The sequence below is a fragment of the Strix aluco genome, chromosome 25 (assembly GCF_031877795.1).
Source record: "Strix aluco isolate bStrAlu1 chromosome 25, bStrAlu1.hap1, whole genome shotgun sequence".
In the NCBI taxonomy this organism is placed as follows: Eukaryota; Metazoa; Chordata; class Aves; order Strigiformes; family Strigidae; genus Strix; species Strix aluco.
Genome location: NC_133955.1, coordinates 2,409,553 through 2,429,038, shown reverse-complemented (window position 1 = coordinate 2,429,038; position 19,486 = coordinate 2,409,553). Strand labels below are relative to the sequence as shown.

Below are 19,486 nucleotides of genomic sequence, written 5' to 3'. Positions count from 1 at the left end.
TTGTGCTCAAAAGAAACCACTGCGTGGGTGAACTTGTCTTGGCTATTCTTGGAGCAATACACTTTTAGATGAAGTCAGTTTTATTTAAAAAGTGATATGCAGTGGTTGTGTTCCCAGGTCAAAATGTAAATAACTCATCAATTAGATTGTAAGTGTGATTTATTTGAGGAGTACTGGGGGAAAGCTTGAAGTATATCACAATAAATATGGGTGGCAATAAAATACAGATTAGCTCTGAATTTTGCAGGCTCAGACTTGAATTCCCAAAAAATTGCTCCTTGAACTGAAAAGGGATTATTATGTTCCTCTGTGTATCCTTGTCCATCTCTGTGTGCATTGCCTTTACTTTCCTACTGCATTTGAATGCCTCGTTAGGGACATAAGCCACTAACGGATTTGTTTGCATAGTCTGCAGGATTATGGAAATCAGGAGTGTATCCCTTCTAGATTATGTATTAAAATTAATCACGTACATATTGGGCACACATTTGTTTCCCTGTACAGAAGGAATATTCGGCTTGTGTTTCCTGCTCTCATCACCTGCTGAGACTTAGAGGTTACATCTGTATTACTGTAGCAGGAGGCATAAATTGCAGCAAGAAAAATCCTGATTAGAGAGTAAGAAAAATTACTCCTGAGAGGATGGTGAAGCTCTGGGACAGAGCCCAGACTGGCTGTGGAGTCTCCATCCTTGCAGACAGTAAAAACTGGCTGGAGCAGGCCCTGAGCAACCTGATCTAACATCAGATTTAGCTCTGCTTTGTGTAGGGGGTTGGACCAGATGATCTAAATAAGGAGGACAAGAAACAAACCTTATTCCTGAGGCTGGTGGTAGAACCTGGTTTGCATCCACTTTGCTCAGACCTAACCATTGTGCTTGGACCTGGGACTCCTCTGACCTCACTGTGATGCTCTTCAGTCCCTGATATTTTTGGTTTGGGTTGTTGGCTTTTTGCTAGTTCTAGTGTCTGAAATAATCTAAGGGAAGTCTTCCAGAGCTGGGTTTACAGGAAGAAGCTGTTTTGTGCCTGGGGGTGGAAGAATGTTGATGGACTGGGCAGGGTGGACAGAGCCAGCCCAGGGGCAGTCTCATCCATTCTGGGTTTGGAGCAGTCCCTGAAGTAAACTACTTCTAGAATTATGCTTGTGCTTTTCTGGCAAAGAGGAAGATTAAACCAGTCTGAACCAGAGCAAGGAAACATGCTAACACTTCAGCTTAGGCATAGTTTGGACTTGGGTGCTTGAATCTGCTCCCGGAGCATCCTGTCCTAGCACCAGAGGATGTACCCTGCGTTTTCCAGCGTTTGCCAAGTAGCTGTACTGGGAGTTAGTTTTCTGGAGCATGCTTCCTTAGAGGTGTAAAAGCTTTTGCTTTTAAAGTTCACAAGTAGCCTTTTTCATGGCTACTTGTGAACCAAGCAAATACAGGAGGTTGTTTGCAGGGTAAAAGGCTAGTTTAGGATTTATACTTGCTGTAGAAATAACAAGAGTTGGATGTCCTGGTGTAGGGCATTCCCCTCCTTTGAAATAAGCAATGCAGCGTAGATGAATGTGTTAGATAATATGGGATTGTTTCTTTTGGGGACAGGGGTGGTGGTGTTTGGTTAAAGACAATTTCCTCCTTTTCATTACTTGCTAGGATCAGAATGGATAGTCAGTTGTTGCTTGTTTTAGTAGAATGATCATCTGCAAGTCATCTGACTGCAGTAACTGATAGATGTGCCCACATCAACCTATATAAAAGAATTGAGTACTGTGATACTGGAGGAATTTTGACCAAGCTGATTCCCTCTCCACTAATGAGGACCTAGGTTTCTGCCTGTGGATGGACATACAGTAAAAGCCAGTCCTTTGGCCTCCTAGTCATGCCTGGTGCTTCTCAGCCAAGGCACTTGGATGTATGTATTAAATTGCCAGCTCATCCTTAAATAGCAGCCTCCGGTGAACTGTAAATGCAGTGTAGAACGTGCTGTAGCTGGGAATTTGAGGAAGGAGGAATTCCACCCGACAGAAGTGCTGAGACTTGAAAATCTAGCTAGGTTTTCTCCTGGCAACTTCAAAGCTAGCAGGTCTCTGTAAATGCAGGCTCTGGAATTAATACAGTGGCTAATAAAAGGTTGTCATTCCCTTCAATAGCTCACAGGGTCAGAACAGCTAACAGGGAAAGTTGTCCTTTGCTATACTCAGGAAAACAAATAAATACTGCTGAATAAAGAAGTTTCTCACTTCTCTGTAATTCTGCTTTTGCTATGATTATGTCTGTAAAGGGCAACATCCAGTGTACAGATGGTCTGCTTTAGTCTGGCTTCTTGAGCTCGTGCTTTCCCTGCTCATCCCTACTGCTAGTGATACCTCGTTTTGTTTGTTGTTATGACGTTATTTCCTTGACATTTTGAGGGAACGACATAATCTAAATAAAAACATAGCTTGTCTTGCTTAGAGGAATTTGATGCCATACCTAAAACTAATACAGATATAGCGTTTTACAGTGCATCCCTGCTCCAAGGAGATAACAGTGTGGGAGAGAGGAAGGAAACAAACCAGTTGATGAGAAGTAAAGCTTGAGCAAATTTAGAGGTGGTCCACCTGGGGACTCTCCAAGTTACAATTAATTTTTGAAAGTTCTGAAATTCATTTATTTTAGTTCCCAACTTCAAGCTACCTTAAGCTTTCAGGTGTGCTGGCTCAGTGTGGGAAACTCAGCCTAGGAGTTACCTGCTGCCCAGAAACTGCAAATGGAGGTTGTACATGAATTTAACACCAACATATTTTTTCTTCCCCTCCCTTTCCTTTTCTCTTCAATCCTTCCCTCCCCCGGATGTCCCCCTTCCCTGTCTCCCTCAGGCCTGTATAGATGAGAACCTGGACATGGTGAAGTTCCTTGTAGAAAATGGAGCCAATGTGAACCAGCAAGATAACGAGGGCTGGACCCCTCTTCATGCAGTGGCATCGTGTGGCTATCTGAACATAGCAGAGTGAGTGAGTTTCAGGCTATTCTGAGTATTTATAACACTTTCCACGTCTTCCTCTTTGGAGCAGGTACACAGGTGATTGATGCTCTGAGACTTATACAACGCCTGGAATAGAAATGCTGTAAATAGATGCATTTCTCCTGTTCTTGAGTTCTTAATTTGTGAGGATTAAAGTAGAGCCTGCAACTGGTTGCCTTCTGCTGATCCCATTACAGTGACTTATGATTCATTAGATACTTCAGCTGAAGTGCCAAGCAACAGGGAAGCACGGTGGCTGGCAGGCAGGCACGCTAGTACAGAGACACGTGGTGAAGCACAGCTCTGCTGCTGCTGACTGTCTCTGCTGGGCGCTTCCATCATGGGGAGCCCGTGTAGAATTTTAAGTGTTGCCCAACAGCAATTTCGGATATTATTTCTCTAGCTGAAAATAATTTTGCCTCTGTACAAAATGCATGTTAGTGTAATTACATGCATATAGCTATTCTGGTGTAAACCCCAAACAGCAGATACATGGCATACTAGAAACCAGTTCTAAGAGGGACCACACCAATGCTTACCCTTGTGCTGAGGCTTTGCAAAGCTACATTTTCTTACCATGGACAGGCCTGTGTGAGCAGTACAGAGGTTGTGTGGAGACTTTCAAGAAAGAAATGCAATGTTCTGGGCTCCACAGTCACCAATATACCAACAGAATAGTTTCTTTTTCTTTAAATTCAGATCTTATGTTTGTTTCTTATATACTGTCTGACAAAAGATGGAGCAGTAGATAAAAGTAACTGCTTGTTACTTAACTCACAATTAGAGCATTGTCTTGTTGTATTTTGTTGTTTTGTTTACAACACAAGGTATTGGGCTCAGTTTGGACATAACTGAGTGAAATTCTGTGACCTGCCTCAGATTAGATAATCTAGTGAGTACAAACATACGAAAGAAGAGACGGTAAGTATAACAGAGTTTTGCTCAGTGGGTGTTTAAAGCAAAGCAGTAACCTGCTATAAGTGACTCCCAACAAAGATTTGACTCTTCTTGGCACAGTTTCTGATTCCAGGGTTTGAAATAGCATTCTGCACCTGATCTGAGCATTCATTATGCTCACAAAGGGCTAACAGTCTGTTTGTCCTAGAGAACGTACTGATACCAGACTACTTGTTGCGCACCAACTCTGAGACTTTGAGAGTTGCTCAAATATATGACCTCGAGTGCTAGAATAACTGGAACCAAAGAATGGACAAGCATAAATGGTAGTTTCACAAGTGAAATAATTTTTCTGAGATAAAGGCTCTGTTGTCGGTTAGAAGAATAAGGGAGAATGATAGTATTTCCCAAGATAGTCCTCCACAATATATTCTAACCAAAATAATATCTTTTGTGGCTCATCTATTTCTGTGTGTTGTACTCCTGGAACAATTCTTAGCTCTATGGATGATCCTTTATCAGTTTGTTTTTTCCTTCTTCCCAAATACTAGTTCTTCAAATGAAATATATTACTATTCTTTACCAGTCATACCATGCTTATTTAGTCCACCACAGCTACTAAAAAGTTACCAAAATTTGAATACTGGTACCTGTTTCTCAAAGGCATTGAAAATAAATTTTATAATAAAACCAAGCAAAAATTTCTTCTACTTCACCCTCCTAGATCTGTGTGTTAAAACAGATACTTTTTTACTTCCCAGTTTTTTACTGGTTACAAGATGTACAAGCCAAAGAAGATATTAATTGTTCTTGAATGAACTTCTGGTATAGTTATAAAAAGACAAATTAAAAAATTGAAGGCTTACCTTTTTTTTTTTCCAATTACTTCCCTAAAAAAAAAAAAAGGCATGATCTATCAGGTTAGTGCAAGCACTAGGTAGGGGTATTTGAGTGACTATAGAGAAACAAAATGAGCCACTGACCAGGGACCTTGTATTTAACAATGAACTTTTTTAATCTAAAAATTTGATAAGAATAAGATACTCATTTGGTAATTGAACTTGAATGAGAAAGCCAAATATTTTGTTCTGCTACTTGATTTGCTGTTAAGTTGCACTGAAGCCTGCACACAAGGTCTAATACGTTGCTCTGGGTCTTATTCATGTAGGTACTTAATTAGTCATGGAGCCAATGTGGCTGCTGTGAACAGCGAAGGTGAAGTCCCGTCTGACATCGCAGAGGAGGCAGCCATGAAGGACCTGCTTCTGGAACAAGTGAAGAAACAAGGTAAATCAGTAGTGGGATTGAATATGTGAGAGTTAGACCTCTAAGAGCTTCTTATAGAACATTCTGTTGGCTTACTGTCTATAGGTGAAGAGATCTGAAATCTGGCCCAAGAGGCAGCAGACAAATGTTGCTTTGGTAGCAGAACAGTGGAACAGATGCAGGAGGTTTGTGGTGTCTCTCTGTCCTAAGTAGGATTCTTCAAAGCAAGACACCACAGTACTGAAAGCTGATTCATTAGATCTGTTTGCTTGGGAAGTGAGATTTCATTCTGACCTCTGGTATCAGTGAAAGGTCTTGTTTCACTAAAACTTGATAATACAGAAGCGAAATTTTTACAGCCCTGCCAAGAGTAGGGACCGGGAAATGAGTACTCCTGGCCTGGAGTGACCTGCTTTATCCCAGTCCTTCCCGAGACAACTTCTGCAGCCCATCTGCTCTGCCATTTCCCCTTTCTCATCAGGTGTGCCTGTCTGAGGCACTGCTCTCTGTGCTGTCCCTGCAAAAGCATCACTGGTAGAAGAAACATCTTGGAAAGCATCATTTATTTTATAATTAAGAAATGCTTCACCAGTGTCAGATTTTCTTCATACTCATGAAATTAATCTGTGAGTGGTGAGGTATCTGTACATGCATGTAAGAAGTTTAAACACTATCTGTGAAGTTCATCAGGAATGTTTTTGAAGGATGTGTTTATCTCAGCTGTGAGGGGAGTGATGAACTGAGCAACTGAGCTGACACAGACCAAACTATCCATGTTGGATATGTATGAACTGGGTATTTATCCTTGAGAAGAGACGGGGGGATCTAATTGCTGTCCTTGAGGGAGGCTATAGAGGCAGTGGAGCCAGACTCTCCCAAGCTGCACAGTGATGTGATGAGAGGAAAAAGTCATAGGTTTGAGCAAGAGGCATTCTGACTGCATATATATATATATACACATATACACACACATGGGGAAAAATGTTTCCCAGGAAAGTTCTAAAACAGGGACCCAAGAAACTTGTGGGATCTCCATCATTGGAGGTAGCCAAAACTCGGCTGCATTCAGCTCTGAGCAGCCTGCTCTGGGTTTGAAGTTACCGTCCTTTGAGCAGGGATTTGGGCTAGAGACCCCTGAGATTTTTTTTTTTTTTTTCCCAGTCCAGATTATTATATGACTGCAGGTTGGAGTTGAGGTGGTTTGTATGTTGGATTGAATCCGGCCCTCTAGCAGATGTGTTCTGCTTGGCCGTGGTTACTTTGTTTTTGAAGCTATTTTCAGGTGTAATTAGGAAGAGATCCATCCCTTGCTACTTTGTCAACTGTGTTACTGCTCCGCTGGTGAGTGTGTAGCTGTCCACCTGAGAGCTAGTTGGTATTTGTGTTACTGTTGCTCTTGGAAAATTGATGCAGGATCATGTACCTTCTGGTAAATAGAAACTTTTCACTTTCTAGTCTAGTATTTGTGACAAGGTTATTCTTATTTTGTTCCTCTATCCCCTCCACATTGAAATAAGCTTAAATAGCCCTTCTCCCTTATATTTAGTCTACTCACGTATTTAAAAAGAAGAATTGTGTCTACAGTCAGCATTTGTTTTACTGGGCTGTCCACACCATGCCCTGTAAGGTTTCAACCATGTTATTACCACGTACAGTTCCTGATATCTACTTTAAAGAGAGACAAGTTACACTGATGTAAAGAAAGGACCTGTATCTTTCTGGGCATCCAAGGAAGCCTGACTGCAGAGAGGAGACAGGCATGGTTTGGACACCCAGTAAAACAAACGCTGACTGTAGACAACTCTTCATGTAATTCTGCCTCAGCTGCAGATATTTTGCCTGACACTTCTTGGGATTCTGCTTGGCTTTTTCATTGCTTCACCACATTAGCGGCATCCTGCTAAGATGCCCTGAAACAACCATCTGTCTCCACTGAGAAGCTTCCCATTGACACAGTTTAAAAGGATCATAACTGCTGGAGTAAATGTGTTATAAACTTTAAATAAATGTCCATTCAGCTCTGTAGCCTGTCTTCAATGGTAGCTAAAAGCAGATGTCTGCTGCAGACTCTAACAGGACAAGTGTGGATGATTCCCTTCCCAAACATTTTCCCAGCCTCCAGTCACCGTGCCTCAAGGAATTCCTGAGCCAGATGGACTTTCTGTGTACTCCTGAATCCCCTGTGGCTTTCTGTTTCATGAACTTGTGCAGTCCTTGGGAACTTCTGGCATGCATAGCATTATGTTTAATAAGTACAAATTTGTCTAATCCTTGTTCTGAGGCCAGTTTTATTTCTAATTTTTGCAACATCCTGTGGTAGTGGGTTTCACAGTTCAGACTTGAGTTGATCAGTGCTTTCTTTTGTTCTGTTTTAAACCTAATGCCCCATAATTTAGTTGGGAATCACGTTGTTCTTATACTGAAAGAACTAATCCATAGGGACAGTTGCTCTTCAACACCCTTCTTGATTTTTGAGATTTGTCATCTTCTCCCTCATATTTTTCCCTGCGTCAGCAAGCTCTAGTCTGATTAGTGTTGCATGGAGCTGTATTGTACTTCTAATGTGTCATCTTTACGTGACCTCATTATCATGAAAACTCCACTTACAAATACAAGGTTGAGATAGTTTTGCTTCTGTTGGTTTCATCAGCCAGACCCACCTGGCCTCTCCATGTAGTACCAGTTGTTTCCTAGAGTGGGAAACTTGTCCCTCTGAGAAAGCCCCTAGACCATGTCTCTGTTACACCAGCTGTGTATGGATGGACTCACTTGATCTGACTTCATCTAAAGCAGATCTCTTAAGCCATCAGATTAGATTTTTTTTTTTTTTTGCCTTCTATCCCCAAAATGATTTAGAATTGTATTTTGTCAGAATCTAGAGGTTTGCTGCTCAGTGGAATTAACTAAATAAATATTTCGGTGTGCCTGGCATGAATGGCTCTGGTGCAGTACAGAGATCTCCGTACATGCAGCTTGCAAATCATACTGACTTTTAAGTGACCGTACAGTTGGGGTTGTGCTGCTCTTCAGATCTTCACTGTGGATTATACTCACACTATTATTTAATACAGTTTTTCAGTCTGCTGTTCATGACTTGGTTATTTCAATCTAGTTGGTTCATGGTCGAGCTAATAGTTAGGCTGGCTTGCAACAAGTGGCTAACTTTCAGATTGTTTTTTTTAAAGTCAGACAGCTTTTGAAGTCTTTGTCAGTGATGCAGTAGTTCTCCCAACTCCTAAAAAATGCTTTTGCTGATTTTTGTGGAAGATTATAAAGAGGTTACTAATATTGTACAGCAAATGAAACGTAGGGTAAGTTTTAACATGTTAATGAGAGCTTTCACTTAATAATCTCTTCTTCTGTGCTTAGGTGTAGACCTTGACCTGGCGAGAAAAGAAGAGGAGCAGCAAATGCTACAGGACGCCCGACAGTGGCTGAACAGTGGGAGAATTGAAGATATAAAGCAACCTCGAACGGGAGCCACGGCTCTTCATGTTGCTGCGGCAAAGGGCTATTCTGAAGTCATGAGGTAGGAGCTCCTTCCCAAGGCTGATGCACTGAATTAGGGCTGGTTTTTGTAAGGAACACATCTAGCTTTATAGGTGAGAGAAATTTGTTTCATACTGAGATTTTCAGACTGCTGTTTCTCAAAAGGCTCCATAGATCTATGTGCCCAGCTATAGTAGTTCACCCAGAAATACGTAGGGACTGGAAGATTCCCTTTCATACCTCTAGGCCTTTAAAGTGATGAAAGCTTTTCAGAGACTGAGACATCAATTAGAAGGTTTAATTTTCACTATTAGCGTTACAATTTTAGGACTAGCAAGTAGAACAGTGTTAGGGGATAAAAGTACAATTTCAGCCTACAGAGTAACAGTACATGCTGTATGACAATCACAAACGCCCCGACGGTTTACATGACCAGTCTAGTGGAAAAATGCAGTGTCCATCTCTATCTCACTGTGCCCTTGCCCTTAATGCTACTGCTCCTGCAGCCACTGGCAGTGACAGAGGGATTCCAACACATAGCAGTTCTGCTTCTACCGCTCTGGTACTAACAAGCTGCTTATGAAGATAAACTTGCCCAATGTAGTGTTTCCTGGCAATAAAGCATTAATATTTGTACAGGTAAGGTCAAATTAAGGTTTCTGACAATAAAGCTTTCTTCTTAAGTGTGGGGGGAGCTGCCCATAAAGAGCAGCAAGGTTACTCTATTGCCACGTTAAAATCCCTTCTGGAAGTGTTCATCCTTATATCTAAGGAAGAAATTCTTCCCTGTGAGGGTGGTGAGACACTGGCACAGGTTGCCCAGAGAAGCTGTGGCTGCCCCCTCCCTGGAAGGGTTCAAGGCCAGGTTGGACGGGGCTTTGGGCAACTTGGCCTAGTGGAAGGGGGGGTGGAACTGGATGATCTTTAAGGTCCCTTCCAACCCAAACCATTCTATGATTCTATGTTCTATCTTGATCCTTAATTTCATAGTTTTAAGTGGCATGACTTGCTGTGTAAGAGCTGTTTCTTATCTAGCTCTAGTAATTTTTTTTTGTTCTCCATGTTTCCTATTTGTATTCATTCATTAGAGCTTATAATTGAGTTATAAGCTGTCTGTGCCTGTACCATGCCCAAGAACAGTAATCTAACACAGCTTATGTGGAACAGAAATGTAATAGCCCTGAATTTGAGGTGTTGGTCCCATGGACTTTCAGTGAAGGGTTGTATATCCGGCACTCCTCAATGAAGGCTTCATTCACTGTTTCCAGGGTGACTGAGTTCTGGACAGCTACTCCTTGGTGTTAATTGTTATAATGATAAACAGATCTCGTGGAAAGCTGACATTGTCTCACTCTTGTGTATTTTATGGCCACCCTGTAAGTTCAAATAAAAGCTCCAGTGACTTAAACCAAAGGGGCTGAAAGCCAGGAGCTAGCTAACTCTCAAATGAGATGTGGAATTTGTCTGTGACCTTGAGTCTCTTAGCAGCTATGTTCCTCCCTTTTGCCAGCTGGAAAATCAACATAAAGTCAGCACCTAATTTAAAATTTCTTTCACAGAGAAACACACTGCTGCTATAGTATGACTGTGTTTTATTTAGCACAGTAACGTATTGGTGTAAAGCTGCAGGAGTTTCAAAACTGTTGGTGCCATTCTGGGGTTGTGCTGGATTTCCCTTGTGCTGCGGAAGGGTGGCTCTGGATGGTGGAATTTCCCAAGATGGAAATTTTCTGTAGCAGTTTTACAGGACTTGCAGAATTCCCCTGGGATGTTCTTCAGTATTTAAGCAACTTGGATAATAGTCAGTTTTGATACATGAGCCGCTCGGTACTTTTCATCTGATCACTGGTGTACCAGTGTGCATATGTCTCTGAAGCTTCAGACTACAATTGACTCTCTTCTGTTTGTTTTGGTTTTAAATATTCAAGCTCCAGCTGCTGTGCCACGCTAGCGCTCTGGTCTGATAGAAGGGAGTGGGTGGAAGGTGCGCAGCAGTCAGTGTGATACAGGGGTATTCCCAGGCAGGTTCACTTGGGTAAGATTTGCTTTAACTGAGCAAGGACTAGTCTGCAAAAATGCCTTTTGAGTTGTTTAACCCAAATGTGGGTTATTTAACTTAGAAATTTCACATCTGTCAATCACAGTAGTGGCAATGCTTCTTAGCTGCCAGTCCTGCTGGCATCAGCTCCTTATGGACTGTTCCTAGAGTGTGGCCTTGTCGTCGGGTAGAACCAAGACTGAGCTCTAGTTACCAAATGTCCTTCCATGCCAGGTGCTGGGCTTGGCTCCTTGTTACGGAGATGGCAGTCTGCAGAGATGTTGTTTGTTTGCTTAGGGCCTGGGCAAGTCTGGTGTCTCTCATCCATTGGAGCAGGAGTTCAGACTGGGTCATCAGTGCCAAATTAGAAATTAATGTGTTCTCCCAGTTTAGGACATGCTGAAAGGGAACCTTATCAATCGGATGCATTCCAGCAGGTTTTACAGCAAAGCCACATTTCATTTACTGCACTTTTCTGTTACAGTTGCAAGCACATCAAGTAGGATGTTGCTTAGCTGAATGAACAAGTTAAGAAACTAGTGCCTTATGTTACCTACTCCATGGTTCACGGTGTGAACTCTTCTGTGTCGAGAAGTCATTCTCAGGTGGGCAGAAATCAATAGTGCTTCTTTCCTCAGGCTCTTGATCCAGGCTGGGTTTAATTTGAATGTCCAGGACAATGATGGCTGGACTCCACTCCATGCTGCTGCACACTGGGGAGTGAAGGAAGCTTGCTCCATCCTGGCTGAGGCACTGTGCGATATGGACATCAGGAACAAGCTGGTTAGTATGCAAAGATGTTGGCACAACTTATGCAGTGTATTTTATAGCCAGGTGAATGTCAACTTTATTGCTTACCACTTGATCCCATGCCATGACAAAGTTACATCGTGAGCAGTTCTCCTAGTGTGTGCACTGGAGCATTGAAAAGTGTCAGAAAATAAAGAATCTTGACTGGAAGAGTGCAGAAAAGATTTCAAGTATTACTGGAAAAGATCGGTGATTAAACTTTAGGACCAAGATTGTAAGAAAGGATAGGGGCTAATCTGTGTCTTCCTGTTTTACTGTAATCCTGACAAACTAAACAACAACAACAAAGACAGTCTTGGAGTGCAAAATAATATGCTAATATTAAGGTATAAGGCATTGAAAACTAGTAAACCCTTGAGAAACTGGCAGCTTTAAATCCTTCCTGTTCTACTATATTGGTCATAAAAAGGGTAATTGAAAAGTTGACTCAGACTCATGAGAAATTAGTAAAGGAAAATAGGATGGAAGGAAAAAAAAAAAAAGGAAAAACAAAAAGGAAAAAAAAAAATCCTCTTCCATCCTAATAGTTAGAAGTTTTTCCTTGAAGAGCCTGTGGATTTTCAAGAGCTGACGTGTGCTTGTCCAGGGTTGTTCTTGTTCCCCTCCCAGCTGCAATGTCCAGGCAGTGTCCGTGAACTGCTTCCTGCTGGAGCGGTTTCAGTTGTGCCGTGGCTGCTTCTGGGGGAGGAAATGAGGTTGTATGTACTTGGAACAGCACCAGGGAATGAAAGCAGGCAAGATAATTTGATAAGAGAAATGTGGCACTGTATGGTTTGAGTGCATCTGTGTGCTGGAAACTGATGTAAAAGAAATGGCTCTGTGAGGAGCCACTTCAGCGTGGTGAGCTCTTTGGCATCCAGAATATGGGGTATCTTTTTTTGTTTTAAGGGCCATCAGGTGCTCTCCCAAAGTGTGCAGAATGTGTGTGGGTTTTGTATTGTGGTAGACTTGAAAAGAAACAGACACAGTTGTATTTGCTGCGTTACCTGCTCTTTCCAGTCAAGGATTGTCACCTTGCTAGGTCAGATGGCCAAGGCAGCCTGTATTTATGGCATCCCTAGCCATCAGGTTTCATTATGTGTTGTTAATTAAATGGTTATTATAGCTTTAGTTGTGGTGAAAATGTAACTGATTTCTTATTTTGTGCCCAAAGTAATTTTTCTGGTTTGTTTTATTTTGTAAATAGCCATGGATGTGGAAATGGCTCCCAAATTTTTTGGCCTGCTGCTGACTGGCAGCTTTTCAGGAGGTTCAAATACATGATGCTACAGTAGAACAGGTCGATCACATTCCTTCTCAGTACAAGAGTGTCCTTTTTAGAAACCTGGAAACTCGGATATATTAGTTCTGGCTGTTAGATTTGAGCAGCAGCAGCAATCAAGGAACTGCACTTTCATGATCAAGGTTACTCTGATCATGGATTGAGTCATAAAACTGCCATCACTGTTGCGTGGCTTTCCCTACTCCGGAGTGACGCAGAGTATGTTACTCAGCATTTGGGGAGGGAGGATGTGGAGCATGTTCTCTTTGTTCTTCACTGGTGAATAGTGCTTTTTTGTATATTAACACTATGCCATATCAGTTATCCTCTTGTCTTCTCTTATTGCATCAGGGCCAGACGCCATTCGATGTGGCTGATGAGGGCCTAGTTGAGCATTTAGAAATGCTGCAGAAGAAACAGACTGTGGTGAGTTTCTGGCAGATCATTTTCCACCTCTCCAATTACCTTTTCGTGCACAGGTGTTGTGTAGGACATACGGCATCAACAGACGCAGGAAGCTGAGGCCCAGCTATTTTTTCATGTTAGTCACTTGGAATCTTTAATTACACCAATATTTCTAATAGCTAGAAATCTAGAAAACTGAATGACTGCATCAAGAAGGTCAGTAGTGTGCTGACATGCAGAATTATGTAAACTGGTAAGGAACATATAGTTCATCTTTGAAATTGTTATTATTCTGCAGTTGCTTTTGTTAGCTGGCAAGCTCTCTAGCATCAAACTGGTCTTTTCTTAATGAATGATTACCCAAGTCAAATTGTGTTTGCATCTAAGGAAATATGCTGTCAGTGTTGAGAAAGAGATCTGTTACCATGTCTGCCTTGGGAGACTTTTCATTGAGTGAGAAGAAATTATAAGCTTCAGGGAATTCTGGACTAAAAAAATTGGTGATTTCAAAACCATACTAAATTACCATTTCATAATGCAGTGGAGATATTGGAAAGGGTTATAAGCAGAAAATTGGCATTAAAAAGGATAGCAAAAATATATGTTAATCAAAGTAAAGCCAGTCATCAAGCCAGAAAGTTGTTTTTGGTTTGCGTTTTTTCCTATTCCATCTGGTCTATTCAATTATCTCATTTAAGTGCTTTCAAAAAACAAACCAACCTTCTTTAAAAAAAAAAAAAATCAGTATCATTTAAAATGTTGGATTCAGAAACAGACATAATGAGAACACTGCTGATAAAACCCAGCACAGTATTTTGAGGAACTGACAATGTGGGTGGTAGAACTCAAGCTCTGATCATAACACAGCTGCTGTCATCCTTAAATAGTATCTTTAACATTCACAGAAACTTTTTAAAAATTAATCAGCTTCTCCCTAAATGAGGTGTTGATAAATACTATCAGGGTTGTATTTTGGATTTCCTCCTATCTCACTACACCAGGATTCTGCAGATAACCGCACTCCTTAAAAGAAAAGAAAAAGAAGAACAACGGCAAGAAAATTTTAGGATGGGTGCTAGCCCATTTCTGCTCCTGCTTCACAGGGGCTGGCTAGCAACCCCCCTTGTTCTCTGTATAGTAGCACTATATAAAGGCCTTCTCCATTTATTAAATGAGTGTAGCAAGCTATAGTAGAACTGGAAAGAAAAGAAGAATCCAGATTTTATCACACTTCTTTTTTTTAGTGGATATGGTTATTTTTTTAATAGAAATGCCATTTTATCGTGTGTGTTTATTGTGTACCATTTTTATCACTTAAAATGGAAAACTTTACTTTTTTTTAAGGATGAAATAGGCAGCTCCATGACATTCCTCTAAGCCTGTTATTTCACTTTCAAAATGGCTCTCAAATCTAAAGCTTGTGGTGGAGCAATATGTTGTCTTTGCTAAAAGATTTGCTGCCATTGCTGTAGAGAATAGGGGATTCTGTTTGCTTGAAGCAATTAATTTGATTTGGGTTTGGATTTTTTTTCCCCAGTCTCTGAATTACCTGTGAATGGAGCAGGCTGTTTCCTGCACTTCCCTTTAGTGTGTTCCAGCACTTCGTTTTATTTAACAGCATGCTGTACCCCAAATTTTGACTCTTTGCTGGACTCCACGTAGCTTTTCCCACGCTCAGAATTTGCAGAGCTTTTGCTTCTTGTGCCTGGTGTCAGCTCCTATCAAAAGAGAAAGAACTAGGCTAGACACAACAGAAAAGAAACAGCCTTAAAAGTGAGCCTCTAATTGCCATCCCTTTTTCTACCTCAACTGTGTCTGGGCTTCTAGAAGGTACTGAAACAATTTTTTCATTACTGTTTTGTTCATCAGTGGTGACAAAATTAATATTGCTGCTCTCTGGGCGAAATATGCCAGTTGCTGCGGTGATCACAGATATTCTTGTGTGATGACTTCATGCTGGCATTTGAGAGATTTAAGAAGTGCCCCATCCTCGTGGGAGATCCATCGGTTGCCTGTGCAGAGCATACTTGAATGATTTCTTTTGAGAGCAAGTAAATAATAGCTATAAAGGCATCAAATTTTTGACTGAATCTAGCCTGATTTCATGGGCATACAAACACACGTGGGCAGACCCCCAGCGCTGTGTCTGCATGGACAGAAGCAGGATGGTGCTGGGGTAGTCAGGATTTGACTCTGGGTCTCAGCAGGTGCTGCTGCAGACTCCTCTGAAGGTTTTATTAAATTGCAGCTTGACTCTAAGGACATGCTGGGTGTGTGGCTGTGCCCTTATGGAGCTGTAGTCCAAGACATCCAGTGCTCTTGCAGATGTGCCTCTGTTGAATTGGCTTGTTAAACAAATCCACAGTATTTTTTGTCTAATGAGGTTGGGATGACCTTATGCTGTGGTAATTATTGGATTGTGCTGAGGTGGCTTGTTAAGATGTCTCTTTTCATTCTTTCTCCAATCTTCTTGGACTTTTTGACAGTTGCGAAGTGAGAAGGAGACGAGGAATAAGCTAATTGAAGCTGACATGAACGGCAAGCCTCAGAGTGGACTCTTCACCAAGTACGTCTCTTTTCTCTTTGAAAAGAAGCTGCCCAGAGAGTAATGGGAGACCAGTTTCATCTGTTAGCAGTCAGCTGGCCTCAGCTGGTTTAAAAAAAGTTCACTGCTGTTCGTGTTCATTTCACGGTTTCTTTTAAATTTGAGTGCTCTCAAATACCATTTTAGCTGTTTCTTAACATACCCACTGAATGGTAGAACAAGGAGTTGGGCTGGTCCTTGGTCCCCCAGCTTCTGCTCTTGCTGAGTATCAATTTGGCCTTTGGGCTGAGAACTGCACCTCTGCAGTTGCTCACAGCCATATAGTCCAGCTGATGGGTTGTGTTACGCTAGGAAAAGAGAGACCACATTTTTTTTTTGATTGAGAAATGCTTGCAAATTTAGGAAATCTGAAACTGGCATTGGAATCCATGGCAAATGGGCAGTACTGAAAGTGCTGGGATGTTGAGTCTGTAGATGGATTTTGTCCTTTTGCTTGTTCTATATGTAGCAAATCATGTCTATGTGTTCCTGAGAAGCAGAACTCAGAAATAACTCACTCGTCTGGTAGTCCTTAAAATTTCTATATCTTGCAGCAAAGAGAAGATTCTTTATGAGGAAGACACACTGAAGTCCATGGAGATGGAGGAAGAGAACAAGGACTCTAGCAGTTCTAGTTCTGAAGAAGAGGAGGAAGCTGAAGAAGATGAGGTTTCAGAATCAGATGCTGAAAAGGAGTCAGGTAAGACTTAGTACAGTCTTGGATTTAATAATTAGCCTAGCAATATTAGGAGATCAGTTTGAGAACTGCCTTTGGGTTGTTTTTTTTTTTGGGTTCTTTTCTCTGTTGTTAAATACATCCTGAAAGGCTTACTCCAGTGTATATGTATAGGATATGGAGAATTCTGTAGCTAATGTATTAGAAAAGCTGATGTAAATGCTGATTCCCAGGTCAGCATATTTTTTCAAAAAAAAAACCCCACCTGTGGATAGTATTTTAATTTCTACTTCCAGCTCACTTAAATTTAAGATAACACATTGTTCATCGGTTGTTCTTAAACAGTAGTGTTTTTCTTGGCCAATTTCAGGATGAATACTTCAGTTACTGCAAGATGGTAGGAAAGCAATTGAACACGTAGGAAGGTTGTTGTATTTGGATCAGAGAAATGAAATGAAGGGCTGAAGCTGTTCTGTGTAATTATAGAGATGAGGGACTTTTTTCTGACTGTGATGTGTAATAATTGCAAAACCTAGTGGAAAGTAAGGATTAAGTACATCAAGTTATGTTAGCCTTTACATTATAGCATATTGCTGGCATCCTACTCTCATTCTTTTTCTATAGTTTCTATCATTTCCTTAATTAGTTTAAACAGCATATATATGCAGCACAGAGAGTTTAAATAAAGATATTTCATTTTACAGTAAGCCAAGACTTGTACTTAATATTACTGCAAACAGAGATGGATCTTAGACTATGATGTGTTTAATGGTTAACTACTTTTAACATCAGCTTACTTGGCCTATATCCCGATAAACTAATAAATAAGTCCTTGCAGAGAAGTGTAGTTTAAAGTTTTGTCCTGCTTCTTGTGCCAGTAAAATTATCACCTGGATTCTAATTAGATCAGTTACGATGTTTATCACAGTATGAGAGGTGTTGGGAATCCTGGCTGGTCTTTGAAGAGCTGGTGGTTACAAAAGCTATTTGGGTATGACAGTAACAGGGTGAAATAATCTTTTGGCTTTTAAATCAAGCAAATGTAGTGGAGAAGTCAGTGGTAGAAACAGGCGTGCAGTAGAAGTCACATTTATTTGCTCCATAAATCAGGGTTTCACTAGAGAGCAGCCCTGTATAGCTGTGTGCCAATTCTTGTAAACAGGACAGGAACTTGACCAACACACCTCTGATGTGTGTAAGAAGTGGAGCCATGGTGTTTGATTCAGGAACAGCATAAGATCCTTCAGGAAAGGAAGTGCTACATCACTCAGCATTAAATTTTGTGTATAGCCAGAGCGAGTCTTTTTATTGAGTTAATTCACTGAGCAAAGCACATTATACTAATTTATTTCAGACTGCTAAAGCTAAAACAAATCAAAGACAAAAAGCATTCAAGTAATGATTAAGCATCAGGCTTTGTTACCTGTGCTTTCCTTTCCCAGAGAGATTATTGGCTCCTCTGAGAAATTTCAATCAGAATTGAAACCCTACCTTGTAAACTTTTCAAATCTCTAATAAAATGAACATGGACTTGTCCAGCTGGATGTGGACCCAGGTGCCAGTTGTGCACTATGGGGTGCACATATTTGGTGCTCTTTTTAAAACAAGATTCACGAGATAACAACATCAGCCCACATGTTACAGGAGGACTCCAAAGGGATGAAAATAGCTTTTCATAGAAAACTATAAATATCACAGTATTACTAGTGTCAAAGGCGGTCTTAAGAACAATTATGCTTTATTATCTGCTAGACATTTTAAATGCTTGAATGGTAACAGTAGACGTGTTTTTGAAAATATGGAAATTATTTCCTTATTCCTCTTCATTTCCTTCTGAGATTTAATATTCACGTAGCTTTGTAATTCTGAGCAGTGCTGGACAGGTAGAAGATGACTTGGTCTAAAACATCCAAAGTCCACATGAAGGAAAAAAAAAGCCAAAATATTGTTATGAGTGATCTTTTTAAACCAAGAAGTTTTAACTCCTTTGGCAACTGAGCATAAGGCAGGACAAAGTAGAAGCTGGCAGTATAATACAGTTTATTTTGAGGTATGTTTTGAAGGGTCTCAGGTTGCGATAAATTTGTTGAATTTGCAGAGACTGTGGGAGGAGAAGAAATTTGAAGAGGTGAGCAGTGAAATTCCTGGAGTGCTTCAGAGAGTACCATGTTTCTTACAGTCTGGAAGAAATTTGTGTTCTTCCAACAGGAAGCTAAGTGCATTAATGCCATTTTATTCATCTTGAGGACAATTAACAATTTGGCATTGGGCTCTATGTAAACAAGAGAAAGATCAGTATAAAATTATCTGGTCATTATCTGTGCTGGTAACTATTACAATACGTAATTGTTGTGAATTAAAGCAGGCCAGGGAAGCTTTCAATGTTTGGGTTTTTTTTAAAAAAAACCAAGCAAACAACAAAACAACCAAAGACCCTTCAGAAAAATTGTATTTATGCCAAATTAGAGACCTAAATTTTTGGTCTCACCAGATTTGCTTTGGGGAGACTGAACTAATTCTTGCTGGTTTCCCTTGATTGGAATTCCTAATGTTTATTGCTGAAATTTTAGTAAAATAAAATGTGAGATCCTCCCATAAAGGCAGTGATGCCTGTGGTCATGCAGTCTCTCATGCTGCCGGTACAAGGTACTTTTGCCTGTCCTTCTGGTCACATTGCTCACAGTTCTTTCCAACCTGTCATTACCACTTAAGCTTGTGCCCTTGTAATTAGGCTTGACCTTAAAAGCTGACCTCTGTACTATAAACTTCCAGAACAGGCTACCAGTCACCACCTAGCCCAGCCTGTAAAGCCTGCTGGCTGTCAGGTCAGGTCTGTTCTCCCCTTCCTGCGATGTCAAGAATTCTCCCCTGTTTTACAGGCTTCAGTCTCAAGAAATCAGCGAATGGCAAGCATGTAATTTTTTGTCTGTGCATTTCTGTGGACTGCTGTATGTCAAGCCAGGCCTGCAAGGAGAAATGGGTAACCTACTGCCCCTTCCTAAAAGGGCTGTTTGAAAGTGCAGCGCATCTGAGTGTTAGGCTCAAGAAATGAAATACTCTATTTAGATGA

The 19,486-nt window shown here is 40.9% G+C and overlaps 1 protein-coding gene across 7 annotated transcripts in view; it reads left to right on the top strand.

Moving 5' to 3' along the window:
* The window catches only part of PPP1R12B (protein phosphatase 1 regulatory subunit 12B), a 127,429-nt gene that overhangs the window by 31,336 nt on the left and 76,607 nt on the right, over positions 1–19,486 (top strand). For all 7 annotated transcript variants that reach the window (XM_074849964.1, XM_074849960.1, XM_074849961.1 and 4 more), the window contains exons 2-8: positions 2,845–2,975; positions 5,056–5,174; positions 8,523–8,682; positions 11,319–11,463; positions 13,103–13,177; positions 15,643–15,722; positions 16,295–16,440. In XM_074849964.1, the coding sequence (XP_074706065.1) occupies positions 2,845–2,975; positions 5,056–5,174; positions 8,523–8,682; positions 11,319–11,463; positions 13,103–13,177; positions 15,643–15,722; positions 16,295–16,440 (856 nt within the window). The remainder of the gene's footprint in view (positions 1–2,844; positions 2,976–5,055; positions 5,175–8,522; positions 8,683–11,318; positions 11,464–13,102; positions 13,178–15,642; positions 15,723–16,294; positions 16,441–19,486) is intronic.